Raw genomic sequence first — 18,971 nt, forward strand, 5'->3', positions numbered from 1 at the left:
AGAATCAAAGTGGTTATAGTTATATTCCGCATAGTTGTATTCTGAAGAAACGCATGAAGTTCAATTAGCAGGTCTGTTAAGAATTTTTTAGCACACACTCATCCCACAGCGTGGCATATTTAAGGTTTGAATAATACTTTCAACAAGAAGGCTTTTAACCAGAAATTATCAGAATCTGTGCAAGATCCATAGCACACCATTCTTCATTTATGCTGCATGCTTGCTATAAACGTCAGGCTGTGCTGGCTGTGTGTACACATGTTCCGATACAGATCTAATCCAGAGCTAGGATGAAGGGGTTGTTTGTTTTGATAGTTGTGCGTACTACTTCTGTACAAACATTTATGTCTCTGAAAATCGTCTTTTTTTTTTTTATATATTTAGACATATAAATGATGTGTATGTGCATGTGTAGTGTCTCACGTTAAGGAGTGCATAACAGACATCGTTAGAAGCTCTGTATTTCTCAAAAGAGAATGAATTAACAGCAAAATGAACGCATATTTTTAAGAACTATATCATTCTGACTGCCGTGGTGTAGACCCTGGATCTGAGGATGTTTAGGAATTCCTGTGTTGGTTTTGGCATCTCATTGCAGAGCTGATCCTGTAAGATGTCTGTCTTGTGCCCATGCTTCCCCTGCAAAGTCCAGCCAGGAGCGAGGAGCTGCGGCTTCCCGGGAGGCATTGCTGTAGAGCTAAACCGCTGCTGTTAGAGCCCACTGCGTTAAAGGGAACTGGCAGTGGTGTTTGCTATCTTTAATTGTCTTTTATCATCATGTTATAATTTGCTCTTCAAGACCTATTTCTCAAAGAGCTACTCTGTCCCTGTGCAGCAATCAGCAGAGAGCACCATCCGTGTCCCATACAAGCTTTTCCTATCTGTTGGCAACTAACGGTGTGCACGTGCTGTGCTGCGGAGGGGATAATCTCTGGCACTGATGCAGTCGTGGAAGACGACAACTTTTAAATCACCCAAGATTTTGCCAGAACACAATGATCTGTGCTGGTGTGTAACCTGCTGTTCGTACTTGTTGTTCTGGTTAGCTCAAACTTTCTGCAGTCATCTCTGTCCATGTCAGCAGGGCCAAGCAGCTTTGGTTAATGAAAGAAATCCTATTGGGCTGATACCCCAGTAGTCTTGTAATGAAGCGTGTTTGAGGAGACACTTGAAAACAGTGGCCTGAATGTAGTATTTTAATGCATTTTGGTATTAATAATAATAATAATTCGAAAAATAGTTTAAAAAAAAGCTGCATTGTTAACTACAGTTTTCAGTCTTTTGCATTCTGCTACTACAAAATAAAAGAGCTCAGCACCTGGAAGACTCCATCCCACCTGGAGCACAAATGTGCATCCTCATGCACACACTTGTGACGTGCAGACCTGCATCCCTTCTCTAACCAGCCTACCCACAGTTGTTGAGCTCATTAATAATGTGTAATTAGCTTGGAGACTTAACCTAGTTTTAAGCAGAGGTGTGAAAATGCATTTGCACCTCGTTTAAAAAGAAAAAAAAAATGAAAGAAAGAAAGGAAAAAAATAAAAAAAAGATTGATTATTCCACTGAATAAGGAAGAGGAATGTGATGGAAGGGAGTTAGAAAGCTAATGAGAAGGAAGGTGCTCCTGGCTTAACTGGCCTTTTTTGAGTTTACATTTCATTATGGATTTTCTCTCCTTGTAATCTCACAGCAGCCACATTGTTGTACATATTGCTAGTTGTAAAGGAAACAGTATTTAAGTGTAGACCTTTCATTACTGTTTGAGGGGATAGCCAAGTGTTACACCACACCAGTTCGTGCCCTAGCACAGCCCCTTCTGCACCCTTCTCGATGTCCAGGGCTCGGTGGCAGCGCTGCGAGGTGATCTCGCCATCTGAGCTGAAGGCGATTCCTAGTTTCTGATTCCAGAGATAATAAGAAAATGTCTCAGATTTGAGCAGCCTGGCTTTCATTTGTCCTCATTTTACTTGTAACTCTTATTTCAAAGGTAATTCCTCGACAGATTCTTGCAGAAGAAACAAATATTGCATTTTTGCAGATAAAAATCTGAGACCTTCTATCTCCAGTGATGCAAATAAGTACTTATATTTCTTACCCTACGTATCTGCTGCAGATCTGGTGATTCCCAGTGATGCTTGCTTCCTTTTCTGTCCCTGATAGGTCTTTAATTATATGCTCTTAAGCCTGATTGAGCATCCTGCCCCCAACCCTGGATTTTGTGCCAATGCAATTTAGGGAAAACCTCACATTTCAAAAGAGAAAGATAAGGTTATCTCTGGGAAGATGTGGAATTCTTTGTTGTGGGTTTGGGGCTTTTCTGTGTGTGTTTTTTTTTTAATGGCAGCTGTTTGAAACTGATGAAAGATTGGGAATGTTAACATTTCCTCGCTGGGTGATCCGAGTGCAGGTGAGATGGTCAAAGGTGCGTGATAAATGTAATTTATCACATAGATATCACTACCACATATCTGGTGTATTTATGCAGAACTTAACTGCCAGCCTGTGATTTGCAGCAGCATGTTTGCTTCCTTGAAAGCAGACTTCATTGCTCCTTTGTGGTACTATTTATTTATGAAGATATTTGTTTTTCTAGTAAATCTAGACTCCCTCAAATGATTTCTGCTGATTTTTTGAAGGAAGGACTAGCAGGAAAATAATGAAACACACTTAAAGCCCTAAGTGGTAGCATAAAGACAGGAGGAAGAGGCAAAGCTCAGCAGAGCCCTGCCGCGTGCAAGGTCCGGGTTCTGCAGTGCTCCTGCGGGTGCCGTGCTGCTGTTGAGCCTGTGCGATGCCATCGTGCAGATGTCTGGAGGAAGTACCAGAGCTATTTATCTTGGCGTGCGAGGGGCATACGTATGTGTGCTTTAAATTACCCTTGCGTTGCTGTTCTGCCTCCCCAGCCTAACGCTGCTGCTTGCTTGTTAACAGTGTTTGTTGCCCATCTTAACTTGTTATTTTTAGTTAGCAGAGGAATAAATCTGCGGTGAGCATTTCCGAGCGCCACAGCCCGTGTTTGCTTCTCCACGTTTCGCACTTCTTCCACTCCCCTCCCTGCGCTCCTACACGGGCGGCTCGATCCCAGCCTGCGGTGTCGCTGCCTCGGAGCGGAGCAGTTCAGCGCCACAGCGTTGGTGTGAACCACCCAGTTGGATGGAAGTGACAGGCAGGGGTCCTCAACATAATGTGCTTATCAGTTAAGGGGATTTATTCTGAGTAGGTGGCAGTGGCACAGCAGATAACGGCCCTGACACAACAGCAGACATTACAGACCCGCGGTGGCCTGGAGCCATAGGTATTACTGCACCAAAGAGTGTTTATCTCAAGAGACTATTTAGTTTATCTCAGATGCTCCACTTCTGGTCTCGTTTTCCTGAAAGACATCTTGTACTGATTTTCATTCATTTTCAGAAATTTAAATAATTCCTGGGGGCTATGGAATTTATAGACTGCGTATCAATTGTAATCATTTGGAGGCTGATTTTTAAATTGCCTTTACTTTGTAATTCAAATTATGTTGTATGGTAGACATTAATTATGTCAGCCAACATCTATTTACAAATGGGGATTTAATAACGGGCAGTTCTTATCAGCTAGTGACATTTGGCAGATGGATAGTTTCAGGAACAAAAAAAAGAAAACAGGGCACAGGGGGGCCGTGGCCCAACCTGTCAGTGCCTGAGGTCTCCGATACCTTCCCTGATGTAGCATTTGGCTGCCAGGAGGAGGGAGAGCAAAGCAACAGCTTAATTGCTTGCAAAATAAGCGTGGACATCTCAGTGTCCCGGCCTTTCTAGCTGAGCACTGAGCTTTCCGAGCCCCTCAAGGTGGGAGCTGCCCTGCGGGAGGGGGCTCCAGCCACGAGCTCCCTCCAGCAACATCAGCTGTGCAGGGTTTCACTTCTCAGACGAAAGACAACAGGATAAGTGGTCTGTTACAGAGGGAACGGGGATGTTCACGTTATCGACATCTGAGAATTGGAAGCTGGGGGCCAGGAGTATGCTTTGTGTGGGCAGGAACTGTAAAAAACAGGGTGGAGGGACAGGACTAGTAAGCAGCTGGTCTGAATTTAGCACAAAAGCTGGTGAGCTTTTTTTATTCTTTCCATCTTCAAAAGAGATGAGCAGCAGCTCCAGTAATGGGGCACCTGGAGCGACTGACCCCAGGAATTCAGAGGCTGCACCCCAGTACCCACATCCCTGCCCCGTGCAGTGGCGCACAGCACCCCCAGGAGGTGCCCTGGATGGTGCACAGCACCCTCAGGAGAAGGCACCAGCCGGGGGCTACAGGAGGGGCTCCCACTTTGGAGCCTGGAAGAGGCTGTCGATGGGGAGCCCCCGCGTGGCTGTGCAGTTTTGCCGTCCTCTGCTGAACCCGGTCCTTCGGGAAACTTTGGCAAATGCTTCCTGGACGTATTTGCACAAATGAATGCTCTGGTAATTCCATCGTAACCACCAGGCTCGCATTTTTTGTGGTGTATGTTGCTGGGGTAGCTGAGACGAGTTATGTAGGGCATTGTTTTACGCAACCGTGGCTGTACAATGAAAGGTGTTTCCCTGTGGGGCTGTCAGCAGCAATAACCGGTTGCGTGTTGCACAAAACTGTGCGTGCCTGCGTGTATCTGTATGTGATATCTTCACCTGTACGCAGTATCTGCACACGGCAACTATCTTTCTCCCCATGGCGAGCACACATGAGGACATCTGGCTTCCTTCTGCTAAAACCAGTGGCCAGCAACGTTCCCTGGAGGTGAGAAACCCCACTGCCAACTTCATTTCCTACTCGTGGTGGACACCGAGGGTGCTCCTCTTGTTCTGCCGACAGAGCGCGCACACCCCAGCACCCCTCCCCTTTACCTGCTCCCGCAGAGAAATCTCCTGCAGCCCTGAGACAGTCCTGCTGCACAAGCCTTTTGTGCCACCCCTCAAAAGAGCCACCTATAGAAACCCATGACCATGAAGCTTTGTAGCTTTGCCACGCTCTCCCCCGCACAGCCTTGAGGCTCACAAAGGCAGCCGAGCGCCGCAGCCCGCCCCATTGTCCACGGCGAGGGACCTTGTGCAAGGCTTTGGAAGCGATACGTTTCCTTTTTTTTTTTCCTCAAGGCTGCTTAGCCACTCGCGTGTCATCTGGAGCAAGCAATAGCATGTGCTTTTGTTTCCCCGTGGAGGCAGAAGTGCCGGTTGTTGTCTTGCTCTGCTGCTAATGTAGGAAACGCTGCAGTGGTAAAGTACGGGGGAATTTGTCTCGGTTTGGTTAAGGTTTGTGAGCAGATAATTCCTAAATGCCTTTGTGGCTGAGAATGCTTCGTAATCACGAATTAAGATGTAAATTTTGTAGAGCTAATCCCATTTCTGCTCCTGAAGACAATGGTAAAAATTAAATAGTAGGTAAAATGTTTCCTCGGGGAGATTTTATCAGGGCAGTATCTTGAACACATGTAATCTGAGGCCAATTGATTTACCCTAATAGTTATTTTCCATCACTGAAACAAGCTGAAGGAAAGATCCCAATTAGTGCGTGCCCCGACTGCTGCACAAACAGAAGACGCTGCCGGCAGCTTTGTGAAGCAGTTCCTACAGGACAGCGGTGCTGTGGGTGCCGAGTGTTTGTCCCAGCTCCCCCAGATAACCCTGGGGATATTTGGTGTGTCACTGTACCTGCAGTGGGCAGCACGGTTATGATGAGATTTCACAATCTTCCTTTACACCTGTAATTGCTGCGTAGTTCGAAATCTCCGGGGAATCTCCTGGGTTAGACCTGTTGTGAACACACTTGGAAGCCAGAAAACAAAAGCTTTGGGGGTGTACCCTGTACGTTTCCTGCCGGTGTGACAGCCTGTAAAGAGCCTGCAGAACCACGGTGAAACCTTTTGGACCGGTTATGTCAGATTTCTTGTAGAAAAGGTGAAAAATGCAGTCGGAGACAGCATGGTTGCTCCGAGCAGGTGGATACAGCTGGAGCAGTTCAAGGCTCGGAGCTCTAATCTACCTTGTCTGGCTTAAAGAGGAGCAATTTGTTCGACATCTCTTAGCTGAGGAGAGCCAGTTGTGTGCTATCAAGTAAAACGGTGTGTGGTTGTTTCCTGACTACAGTCCATTAAGAGGCGAAGCTTAGGCTACCAAAGCCTTCCCCTCCTGACAGGAGCCAACCTCGGAGCAGTTTCCTAGAGACAAAAGGCCGGTGCTTCCCTCTAATAAGGCGGGGAGCTACCGAGGTCTGGAAATAATTTGAAAATTCCTTCGCATTATTCAAGGCAGAAGAATTACTAAAATTGTGCTTTAAGCAAAACAGCATTCTTAGGTTGCCAAGGCAGTAAACACCAGCTTTGGGAAATGCAATAAGATTTCAACATCTGTTTTGGAGCTGATATTTTAACCATTCCGTGTTTATTTTAATGCCTGGTTGGCCAGTTCCCAGTCATACATACACAGCACCAAAGAAACGACAGAAGGAGTGAGTCCATTCCTGAACTGATGCTACACATCAGCTCCCCCTTCTTTCTGTTTCTTTTTTTGTTGGTTTATTGTCCTGGTTAAGTATCTGGCTGTTTGTCCTGCCCAGAGCTTGCAAGCGATAGCAGAGGTTTGCAGGTCCCTGGGTGAGAACAGAAAGCACCATGCGTGCTATCTAAAGAGCAGTAGGAAGGACAAGAGGACAGAATAAGCTGCTCGTCTGGGTGTTTTCAGGAACATGGTGTCGACACAGCAGCGGCCCTGCAGATAACCTTGGGCACGTTTGCCCCAGCATGCGCAGGCAGCGCCGCGCTGGCAGGACTCCAGCCCGAGGTGCCGAGCTCGTGCCCGGGGCTCCAGCCTCTGCCCTCTCTTGCTCCGCTCCTGTTCTGCCCTGGAACAATTCGCCCGCAGAAAGTTTGCAGAGAATTTCGATCACATCGTCCGAGAGTATTGTGCCTTGTTATAAAGTGGGAAACTGAACGAATTCAGCTGTGGGTGAAATCGTCGCGCTGCTCCACGTGCCGGCTGTACGCTGCAGACGGCGCCGTGACGGTGGGAGGCATCGCCTGCCAGCAGGACCCTGCTCAGACGAGGGCTTCAGAGAGCAGCGTCCTCGGCAGGGGGGTCAGCAGGAGCCAGAGGTTACTTCTGCCCTGCAGGGGTTGAGGAAAGAGGTTTGCAGCCCTCGGGTTGCTTTACATGAAGGAAACTGTTCAGATCCATGCTTCCAGCAAGATTTCTCTTGGCACTGTTGCTCAGCAGGGAATGTGCCCACCGTTTCTTCAGCAAGAGATATTTGGGTTGGAAAAGACTCTGGGTCCTTCACAGGGTGTGGGGAGCTTGGGGGACTCTGCTAGGGATTTGGGGGACTGCACTAGGGATTTGCGGGACCAAATAAATGGGAACAATCTCCCATTTATTTCCCTGCTCTTCACTGTGCTCTTAGCAGAGAGTCAGGGACAGAGTGGGCTCAGGCACTCCCTAGCTTGGGATTCGGGACGTCCTGCAGATTAGGTGTCACCATAAACTGCTTTAAAAGGAATAAAGCACAAAATTTTAATCAACATTTTGAGGTACTGCAAGGCCTTCTTGACACCATGAACAGCATAACTCCAGAGGTGGACGCTTCTTGTTCTTGTGTTTTGAGAATTAGACTGTCAACTACTGCAGCTTGAAAGCCCGGCATCACTAGTTGCTCTTGGAAGTCACCTCACTGTTATTTCCAACTCTTACTCAAATTTGTTGAACCTTAAAATGTCTTGCCAAGCAGTTTCCCAATGTCTGTGGAATTTAGTCTCTTGTTTGTTTTAGGAAAGGTGCAATTTATAGAGCTTCAGTATTTTACTAGATAAAAATATATTTACAGAAAGAAATAACCATTTTCCACCTTCTTCAGCTCCCGTTGACATTTTGGCTTTATCTTAGATATTAAAATAAAATAAAAATCTCAGCTTGTTCTTGTTTATTAAAAAGAAGATCTATTATTACTATTTAAGTACTTTTAAAAGAATTTAAGAAAAAAAATAATAGCTTAACCTTAAAATTCATGATGAGTGGTAAAATCTGTTCTTTAACTCTGCGCATGCTATAGGGACATACCTGGTCCTTTGCGAGGCTGGCTTTCCAGATGATTTAAGCTAGTACAAACCAATTAAACAACGGGAACTGAAGTGAAAACACTTTATGGCTATTTTGCACCTAACAGTGAAAGAATACTGGGTTCTGTCTCCCTGAACAGACTCCATTTGGTTTCCGAGATCAAACAGGACTCCTCTGCCAAGTTACGGGGTTTATACGGGGCTGCTTGCAGCTCTCACACTGGGGAAGCAAAGAGTTTGGAGGTGGTGATAAACGGGCTCAACTTGCAGTTATTCAAAATTTGGCCAAAAAGGCAAAAGAGTTTGGGATATCCCTGAGGTCTTGCTATGCATAACCACTTAGGGAGAGCTGGAGATCTTAGGGGTGTTTCGTGCTGGCTGGTGTGTGCTCAGGACCTTCATGTGCCACGGAGGAGCCAGGGGAGCTTGGGGATGGAAAGTCTGGATAAAAATCCAGAGCTCCACATGTATCTGCTGTGAACAGCCTCGCCTGGTCTTCACTTAATTATAAGCTCTGTGGAGAAAAAGGAGATTTGCTTTGATTAAACCGAGTTCCCAAATTGTTGGGAACTACTCGGAAGAAACAGCAGACTGCAGGGTTTTGAACCAGGTAATTCTCCAGAGTCAGTCTCACTACAGTATTGCTTAAAAACACGACTGACCTAATTATGACACAGTTAACATGCATCTAGTAATTACTGAGTATTACCGTGTCTGCTCTGGGCTTGACAGGACTCCTGCTTGGGGCTTATTTGTTGCTGAATCGTCCTTCACCGTGTGCTGTGCTTTGCAAGTCGTCGGTCTTGTGTGACACTTGGAAATCTCCGACAGCCTGGCAATCTCCAAAGGAAATTGCAGGATGTCCAAGGCACATGGGAAACTAACAAAAAGACCAGGCCAGTTAAAATCTTCATAATGGGCTATTAAATTGTTTTACTGTTCAGCTTCTCTGTAAAATATCAATTATCTCAATGGTTGTAATGTAATCAAAGCAATTAAATTCCAAAGGCTTGCATGTAAAAACCAGAGCTTTGTAAATGGGAGCCCAGCCCCAAGTAGTCGGGTTGCCCTGTTTGTGTTTCAAAGTTTCTCCAGATGACTATTTTTTTAATGGTGTTACAGTTTGAGAACCGTAAAAGCGTTCTGTGTGCTTGAGGTTTAGGGCGTGTTTGGAGCTTGGCTGCAGACGGCGTTTGAAGAACTGAGCAGGGAAGGCGGCCTCGCAGCCCGTGCCGGGTCCGTGGGAAGCGGGGGCAGCCTCTGTGCGAATCCTGGCCCTGGCTCCAGCCCCGCACATTTCCTCTGCCGGTGGGGAACTGCAGCTTGCCGTTCCCAGCACTGCACAAACCGACAGCCTGATGTCCCCGAAGCACCTCGGATGTGAGACTTGACGGGTATTCCCATCCCAGTTTTATCACGTTCAGGATCTTGCCTCTGGTGATATGTTTTACAAGAGCAGGAAAAAGCTAAAGAATGATATATTGCAGGAATATTTTCCCCGTGATTTCTCCTGGAGTAGGGTGAAACTGAGGTGCTCCTTGAGGAAGTTTTATTTCAGTTTATTTGAGTGAAGCCTACGCCGTTCGGTTTCAGCAGAACTGAACCAAATCCTGTCTTGTTAGGGTCAACATCACTGTTGCTGGCACTGGCCATGAAATTAATGGTGACTTTGGGGTGCACCATTTGAACCGTCTTATGAAGTTCTGATTTAGAGGAGGCACTAAGCATTTGTCCCCTGGGAGTAAGGTTTTGGGAGGGTCAGATGGCAGGATCTGCAAATGTTTTTGGCCATAGGCCAGGAAATCACCTGAATTTGTATCAGGCAGTGTTGTTCTGAAAGCTGCATGCTCACTGCATCTCCATCTCCGTGCTTAAGGTAATCAACTTTCAGAGGCTTGCACTAACCTGGCGGAGGTGGTGGTTACTCAGTTTAAAAAGGGATGAGCCAGGTCTTCTACACCACTGCTGTGTCTTGTAGGCAACTGGAAACCTGCATGAGGTCTAACGGTGATGTTGGTAGTCGGGTGATGGTTGGACCAGGTGATCTTGAAGGTCTTTTCCAAACTTACTGATTCTAGGATTCCGTTCCTTCACTTGTTGATAAAGTAGGGCAAAAAAAACCAAAAACAACAAACAAAAACTTCTAAAACAAATTACTCTTATCATTATTTGCACGGCAACACCGCTGCATGGCGTGCTGCTTAAGACAAGAGCTGGATGTGCCCAGCCCCAAGGAACATGCAGCCAAAACAGTCAGAGAGAGGACGAACCTCAGAGCAGTGCCATTTCTGTCGACTCATTAAGCAAGTGATAGATTTGCAGCTCCAAGTGAGAAGCAGTTTCCATAGAGGATGAACTTGTGGAAGCAGGAAGATGCAAAGAAAGTGTTAATACTGGAACAGAGTGCTTGGGAGCTGGGGAAATGGGAGGAAAATCCAGGAATGCTCATAATGTGCAACAGCCTTGGGGGATTTTGGTGTCTTCAGTCAAAACTTGTGATCAGAGTTTAGTCTGAGGGCCTCCTTGAAGCTCACTGAAATCAGCATAAGCTCCTTCTGCCTTGATAAGACCAGTATCACGTCCTGGGGATAGCTGGAACAGTGCTGAAAACGCTGTGTGCTCATAGCTGCTTTTGCACCGTAAAAGTGGCTGGTCAGTGTGAGCTGCTACTTGCTGAGGTTATTTGCACGGTACCAGAGCAGCTCTGGAGCCCGGTTCTCCACCTGCTGCCACCTCGTTAGCCACTTGTGCCAGTTCTGCTGCCCCTGGGGTCCGTGGTCGAAGCACGGCCCTGCTGTGTGCACTCTCCTCCTGTTGTGCAGCAGACAAACAGGCTCTGAGGGTGCTGGCCCAGCTCTCTGGAGGAGGTGAGCTTCTCCTCTTCTGCTCCCACCGAGCAGGGCCCCCGTTTCTGGGCAGCAGCACAGCTGTGAGGCAGCACTCGGACCCTAGGCTTCCTCTGGATGCACGAACTAGGGGACAAAAGTGGGAGTGATGCAGCAGTGGTTCATTGGGAAGAAGCAACTTGTTGAACTGATTTGCAAATTAAGAGTGGCAAAAGCAGAAGAACCACCAAGCGCGACCCGTTGTAAGTGCTGTTAAAAGCAGAGCATGCCTCGTTCTGCAGGGAGCATGGAGCAGGTTTGTAGCACTGACTTTCTGCAAAAACAAGCCCTGTATCTGCTGAGGTCTTCCTGCAGCACTTGTGGTGGCCCAGCTGGGCCCTCTAACGCCCGTTTTCCTTCTCTCTGTCCCACTGCAGGTGCGTTACTGCTGGGAGGAATCCTCTACTCCTGGCAGTTCCCTCATTTCAACGCCCTGAGCTGGGGGCTGCGGGAAGATTACTCCCGAGGAGGTTACTGTATGATGTCCGTGACCCACCCGGGGCTGTGCAGGCGGGTGGCTCTGCGGCACTGCGTGGCCTTAATCGGACTCTCCACGGTGGCTCCCGTCCTCGACATCACCACGTGGACTTTCCCCATCATTTCACTCCCCATTAACCTCTACATCTCCTACCTCGGCTTTCGGTTCTACAGGGATGCAGACCGCAGCAGCTCCAGGAAGCTCTTCTTCTGCAGTCTGTGGCATTTGCCAATGCTGCTGCTCGTCATGTTCTCCTGCAAGAAGTCTTTGCTGGAGAAGGAAGAAAAAGGCGATCTGCACGGTGGAAGTCCCGGGAGGGCTATGGAAATGAGATTGCCTTAAATGTCAATGATTTGTCATCCTCATGACACATCAGGTAGTGTATTTTAGTAGTTACAAGGGGGAAACCTGTGGGATTTGTTTGAAGAAGAATCATTTGTGCCTGGTGACCACTTCATGCGATGATTTTCTATTTTCTTCTCAAAGGGAATAGACGAGATTGCTTTGAGCATTCACGGGCCGCAGGCCCATTCATTCACTCACCACAGATTAAAATTTTGCCTGTGTCAGAAGCACACACTTTCGGATGCCCTTCCACGGCCTTTGTGAGTCTTGATCTCTCACCTCGTGGATGGGTCTTCGCTTAGCAAGTCACAAGCGCACACTCACTGACCGCCAGCACTGGCAGCCTTGGCGAAGAAGTCAGGAAGCGACAAATGAATGATTTATCACCCCTGCCCCAAGCATCCTTTCCAAATTAAGCTTTAAGGCTCATGATGGGCTGGGTGAGCTTGTATCATCTCGGTCTATGCCGTCCCTGCTCTGTTATTACACAGAAACCTTCCGTTTCTGAGCCTTTTTCCTATCAGTTACTTCTCCCAAGATTTTCCATGCACCCTAGGATATTTGTAGCTTTCACCTAGCTTTCACAATGCTTTCACGATGCTAAACGAGTTAAGAAAACTGTCTTTCAGCACACTACACATCAGCATTTAAACAACCTCCAGATGAGCAGCTATTCCGTAGCATATACTTGAACACACTCTTAGCCATTTTCCTACTACATCCATCACGGTGAATTTCCAGCTCCCATGTGGTTTTACATCATTAAGGTTTGAGCCCTGTGTGCCAGATCTTCAGCGGGTAAAAACTGCCATTGCAAGCTTTGAAAAGGTGTAGGAGGAGGGGAGCAGATCTCAGTCTGGTAGCTGTAAGGCGTTTCTGTGCTGATGTGTCCTGTGCCAGCCCGTTCGGTCCCAGTGTCCTTGAAAGAGCTCTGGACTTGCATCAAGAATTCGAACGGTATCTGGTGGCCCACCACTGTGGATCAGAGAGAAGGTCTCGCTTGGGGTTTGTCATCAGTAAGAAAACACATTTTATAGGGAAAAAAAAAATGTTTAGGATTTTTTTCTAATATTGTACCATTCAAATTGCTGATGCAGCCAGTGTCTCTCAAAAGAACGGTTGGGGATGGTCCTATTAGGAAAATGCATTGTCTTTGTTAAGTGATGTGATGGAATGTGTCCCTAGGCACGGTGCAACGTGGCTGTGATGCCAGTCCAGGGCTGTGGCTCACCCTCAGCATACCTGGGGCTGGCTGCGAGCAGCTGGGATGCTTCCAAACACGCCGGCATCCCGTGTAGACAAAGGCCGTGCTCCAGTTTATTGTGGTAGTTAATGCCTGTTATGACTTGATGCGTTTCCATGCCAAGATTTCTTTCCCATGTGGGGAGAACTGGGCGGCACAGTTGTACATCGACCCAGAGATGCAGCAATATCTGAAACAGGAGACAGTTCCCTAACCTGATCCTGAAGAAAGCCCTTCAAGAGACGTCACAAATCTGCCACCCTGTGTGTATCAAGCTGCCATAAAATCTTCCCTGGCGGCTTTAATGCTCCAAGCCCAACTTCTGGTCTCAGTTACGCCGGTGTAAATCAGGAGTGACACCGGTAACCTCTGTGCTGCTGGCGGAGGTGCTCCGCAGGAGCAGAGCCACCTGTTTTACATGGCTCTTAAATAATCGGTTGCAAGATTTCCTGGCTCTCTCAAGTGATTGCAGATGACAGGATTGAGTTCCCAGTTTCTGGGCATCTCCATCATTCTCAAGTTACCGGGGGGAACGCTTCGTGCAAGTATCTGGAAACTGTACAACTGTACAACTTCTTAATTTGTTTTAAAAGTGCATTCAGTCTTCTCGGCAATAAAGTGCATACTGTACAAAAAGAGAGGAGTGCTCGGAAGCTGTTTTTAAACAACTGATGTGTAATTGAAACTCTGGTACTGTTTGGTTAATTGCAAAGTTATTTGATGATAGTTTTGTGGCATCTCTCCCAGCACCAGTATTCTTCTTGATCTTTGCAAGAGCGAGGATGGCTTGCAAAATACTGGGTTATTGTGCAAAAAGCACACTGCAATAGGTTGCATGTGAATGGAAAGAGTTTGAGCAAAACCAAAGAATTTGGTGAACCTTTAGCTGGGAGAGGAACCTGAAAATAGCAGATGGCTCACAAAAAACGCAGGATTGGCTCCCAGAGGCAGAAAGCAGTGCTGAAACAGGAGGGTTGTGGTTTTCTCCTAAGTCATGATTGAGCTCAGCCTCAGGATGGCCTGCAAGTACGGGTGCTGTCCTGGCAGTCGATTTTGATTAAAGGACCTGAGGACATGCCTGTGGTTCAGTTTTGAAGAGTGGACATCTTCTTTTCTTGGGCCAGAATGTGTAACATTCACGGGTTTTCAGTCCAGACGGGAGCTTTGTAATCATCACTGAGTGTCTGCAAAATGCAGGTCACGAAATTGCACCACCATCTCCGCACCTGGTCAGTCTGGCCTGAAGAGAGAGCATCTTTCTGGAATGCGTGGATCCGGAATTTACAGGTAAGAAATACAATTTATTTATTTATTTATTGGTAGGAGAAAAAAACTGCCTTTTTTCAGCCAGGAGGTGTTCTGTGCCATGCCGTAAAATGGCCACGCATCAGATATGGATGAAGACATTTAACTGCCTACAGGAATTTTTGCTGTTGCTCATACTGTGAAAATGAAAACTGCCAAATGGAAATCTCGGGTACGTACAGACAGCGTGGTAGGCGTGTGAGGTGTCCATTTCAGCATTCGGGGTGCTGCTGTGGGAATGAGACAGGTTCTAAAACTGCCTGCCCACATCCTAAGGTGTTTGTGATCGCTGTGACCCTGCATCCAGGATTAACACGGCTCTCCCTGCTCCAGCACCGCTGATGTTAGTGCCTGAATGCTGCAAGGGAAGAGCAGGTGAGGGGCATGCTGGTGACTTGCTGTGATTGTAAATGCCGGGGGCTAAAGCTGGGCTTCCATCTCTGTCCCAGACTCTGCAAGCACTGGGTTGCTTTGCACAGCTCCACAGATCCAAAGCGATGGTTTCTACACAGAACTGCAATGCTGTTTTGTTATCCTGTGTACAGGACTTGAGCATGGGTTCTTTGGCATCCCGTTATCCTGGTTACTTGGGGTCTCCGTGTGGTTTGGCCCTCCTGGGGCAGACTGCTTTGTGTGGAAGGAAGAAGGCAGCAGCGCTGTGCTGTTTCCCTCCAGCCCCGGGCTCTGCTGGTGCCGAGGTGGTCCCTTTTGGGGCTTGCTGTTATGGCATTCTGCAAAGGAAATCCTTCGCTGGCAGCATTGCACCTCCTGAAGCCTGTGCTGAGGCTGACGGAGGAATCTGGGCCAGTGAGTGGAGAAGACGAAGCTTGTTTTAGTCTATGTGAACTTTAAACCTTTTGTGTGCCTCCAAGTCTGGTTTTGTGGATAAAACAGTAGCCCTAAGGCTCCGGGGATCTTCATTCTTTCCAGATTTCTGCCGAGGAAATGCAGTCCATCTGTAGAGTAGGGATGATAATATTTAGCCTGGCTGGACGAGGGAACAGCTCGATAGCCCAAGTTTTGTCAGCCCCTTGCCCATTGTTCTTCACGGGCCTTGGAGGAGAGTGCTGGCATCTGAGCGGCACTGCGGAGAGCTGCCTCGTGCGTCCCCCTGCGCTCCTGCTCCTTGCTCTGACCTTCAGCAGATTGCTTAACCTCGGTACAGCAGGCAGGAGGCCTTGGGAAACCCAGCTCCGTGATCTCAGACTGCCCCGAGCTCCAGCGCTCGCCAGGAGCCAGGGCTGCTGCAGGAATCCAGGCAGCGCCTGCGGCACCTCGGCGTGACAGGCGGCCCCGAAAGCGAGCGGTCGGTGGGGGTCCCCGCTTTGTTCCAGCGCGAGGGAGGAAACCCAACCCCTGTGCACACAGCTCCCTCCCTTCTGCTCTCCCCACATGTTTTTCTCTCGCTTCCTGTATCAGTCTCCGATATAATCTGCCCCAGCAGAGCAGCACATTCACACTCCCCTGGCTCCAGCAGCGTTTCTCACTCGGCCCGGCCGCGGCGTTTCAGGGCTTACACAAAACACACACGGTCTTTTCAGCTCCGGCAGTCCCATGAGGATGGGATGGAAACAGAGGGATACTATTAGAAATCATGATGGTTACAGATAGAAAGCATGTTATCCAGGTTGCTCTCCAGAGGTGGTTAGATATCCCCCCTTAGAAACGCTGTCTACGGGAGGCTTTGCTTTTAGAACAGAAATAGCAGCGCTGTTTTCCTACCAGGCAGCCCGGTTGGTGGTGGTAACACTAGCAGCCCCGTGGCAGGCGTTTCTAGTCCTGGTATTTCTTAACCATGGGAAGAGCCGGCCGCGGTGGGGGCTCAGGGCTCGGCGTGTCACCCGTGCTGCCCGCGTGGCCGTGGCTCAGCCTCGTGGGGCTGCTTCCCCTTCTGCTCACTGCCTGTGGGGAGCATCCGTCTGCAGGGCAGGGCTGCTGCCCCACAGCTGCATCCCCATCGTGCCAAAGAGAACGGCTTTTAGGGCTGTGACAGTTCAGCAAGCTCGGGAGCTGCCCTCCAAACCTTGTCAGCCCGATGGGAAGGATTTTTTGGAAGCGAGACGATCGCTGTGCCCTGCTGGGGCTCGCTTTGGTCGGGCTTGCCCTGGCCCGAACAGCAGGAGGTGGTGGGAGCTCCATGTGTGCAGTGCATCTCCCCTCGGCTTTGCCTCGTTCGCTTTCCGCCACCTCTGGTGTTCCGCCGCCAGCGTTAACTGTGCTGCAGATTTTCCAGCCGAGGTCAGTGCCTTGGGCTGGTTTTGAGTTTCCAGTGTTTCAAAAGGCGCAATTTGACTGTTTCGCAGGACGGGGCTGGCAAAAGGAGCTGGTTTCCCACAATGCGGAGATGTTTTTCCTTCTGCTCCTACCCAGCTCTGGCACCTCCAGGCCTTGGAACGAGAACTGATGCCTTGGCAGCGGGCTCTGCAGGCTCAGGTCGGTGCGTCCATGTGTGATGATCCTGCGAGTTCCCCGAGCCTCTGCGAGGTTTTTGTTTGCAAACGCTTGTTTGAGCACTGCTGCTGATGGCTCCGAAGGGATGCAGCCGGTGCTCAGAGCGTGTCAGGCACGGAGCCGACCGGGGAGCTGGTGGGGAGCTGCTGCCACGGTCCCTCTGCTTTAGTGAAGCCCAGGGGCTACAAAGGGGTGCCCGGGGGCTACAAAGGGGTGCCCGGAGAGGGAGAAGAGAAGGCACCAGGGAGACCTTGTAGCAGCTTTTCAGTACTTGAGCTTATAGAAAAGCTGGAGAGCAGCAGGCAGATAGCAATAGGACATGGGGGGGGTGGTTTAAAAGTAAAAAAAGGGGAGATTTAGATCAGATGTTCAAAGGAAATTCTGTGCTCAGAGGGTGGTGAGACCCTGGCACAGGCTGCCCGAGGAGCTGGGGGTGCCACATCCCTGGCAATCCCTTCCAGCCCAAACCTTTCCATGATCCCATGATTAAGTGATGCAGAGTGCAACACCCAGAGGGTGTCTTGGTGGGTCTCAGAAGCGTGCAGCCCCGAGAGCACCAGGGCAGCCCGGGGAATCGTTTTGTCCCCCTGGTTTTGCTGCACTTCACGCGGTGCTGCCCAAGACACGTGGCAAGGTCTGTCCTGGTCACCCCTCACCTCTTCACCACCTTCTGCTGTGACTGGCTCTCCTTGGATATCTATTTTTCATGAATTCTGTACTACAAAATACACCGTTCATACCAGTACAAACTGCAGCTGTAGCCAGTTGGTCTTTTCTTTAAACACAAACACAAACCTGAGGGAATTCAGCCCTGAGAGACTGAAAACCAAGCCTCTCCCAGACTGCCTAAACTGGGACCCTACTGAGCTGCCCATCATCCTCCTCCAAAAAGGGGATGGGGAAAATGGGAGCCCCTGGGTCAGGGAAGAGATAGAGACCAGAGCGTGGTTCCTTGGGGGGGGTGGACCCTGCAGGAGCCGGGCAGGGGGGGCTCTGCCATGGGTCGTCCTCTGCCAGGGGGTACCTGGCTGCCAGGACGGAGCCCAGCACACGGCGGTGGGAGCTCATTCAGCAAGATGTGGCTGGCACGGGGACTCGGCTTTTGTTTTCCAAGCAGTGAAAAAGATCACGATTTGCGGTGCTAACAAAGGCTGGGAGATGGTTGGGATTTTTTTGGCTGCGGAGAGAAGGCGCTGTATCAAATTAAACTTGAAACGGAGATGCAAACGAGGTGATTAAGGCATTTCCGCCGTGCTTCCAGGGGAGCTGCTGGACGGCATCCAGACGGGGGAAGGAACAGGCTGAGTTTATCAGCTTCCCTCCGAGGTTCCTACCGGAGCAGCCAAGGGCTCGCTGGTGGACGCGCCACCCGTCAGCAGCGACTCCCAGCCAGCGCAGGGGGAAACTGAGGCAAGCTGGGGGAGGCAAGCAGCCCGTGGCCACACAGTCACCCTGTGGTAGCGGGAGGACCTGAGATGTCTTCTCCCCAGTCTGCAGCTTGCTTGGTTTGTAACTGAGCCGAGTGGTGGCAGGAGCTGGCGATACATCGGGACTGATCGTGATCAGCCCTCCTGGCTCCATGAGGCCGCTTGCAGACTGCTGGGTGAGCTGGGGAGGCACCCGCTGGGGAAAGCCCGGCTCACCCCACTGCTAAACCCCTGCCAAAGCCCGGTAGAGCTCAGCCTTGCTGGGTCTGTCCTTAGCGCGGCACCAAAGGGACTCCAGCGGAGCCCACAGCTCCGAGCCAAGGAGGCTGCTCCAACACCAGCAGCCCTTCGCGTGCTGTAATGGGGGCTGCACGAAGGCCACGCTGGATGGATGGACAGATGGACAGATGGACAGACAGGCAGATGGACAGACAGGCAGAGGGACAGGCAATGATCAGCCGCTCGCTGGGATGCACAGGCTGCGCCTCGCCTGGCCGCGGTGGCACTGAACTCCCTCTGTTGACTTATCCTGAAGTTGCACCCCGCAATCCAGTCGTGTCCCTGTCTCTGGTAATAAATAGCGCCGTCGGTTAATGGCTTTAGCCCTTACTAAACCACAGACTGGACCGATTATTGCTGCTTTTGTAGCCTGCACAGAGCTGGGTTTATTTATAATTGCACCCTGCTGGTGTGCTCATAATGATTTTCCCTGCTGCATCCCATGCGGTCCGGTGCTACAAAGCCACATTTTCGTAGTAGCTGTTGTTGGTTTTAATCA

At 49.4% G+C, this 18,971-nt stretch overlaps 1 protein-coding gene across 3 annotated transcripts in view; it reads left to right on the top strand.

The window, feature by feature from the left end:
- COX10 (cytochrome c oxidase assembly factor heme A:farnesyltransferase COX10) overlaps nucleotides 1-13,648 on the top strand; it is a 101,155-nt gene extending 87,507 nt beyond the window's left edge. For all 3 annotated transcript variants that reach the window (XM_072025868.1, XM_027471235.3, XM_072025869.1), the window contains exon 7: nucleotides 11,322-13,648. In XM_072025868.1, the coding sequence (XP_071881969.1) occupies nucleotides 11,322-11,764 (443 nt within the window). In that variant the 3' untranslated portion in view covers nucleotides 11,765-13,648. The remainder of the gene's footprint in view (nucleotides 1-11,321) is intronic.
- The last annotated feature ends 5,323 nt before the right edge of the window (nucleotides 13,649-18,971 follow it).

The sequence above is a fragment of the Anas platyrhynchos genome, chromosome 19 (genome assembly GCF_047663525.1).
Source record: "Anas platyrhynchos isolate ZD024472 breed Pekin duck chromosome 19, IASCAAS_PekinDuck_T2T, whole genome shotgun sequence".
In the NCBI taxonomy this organism is placed as follows: Eukaryota; Metazoa; Chordata; class Aves; order Anseriformes; family Anatidae; genus Anas; species Anas platyrhynchos.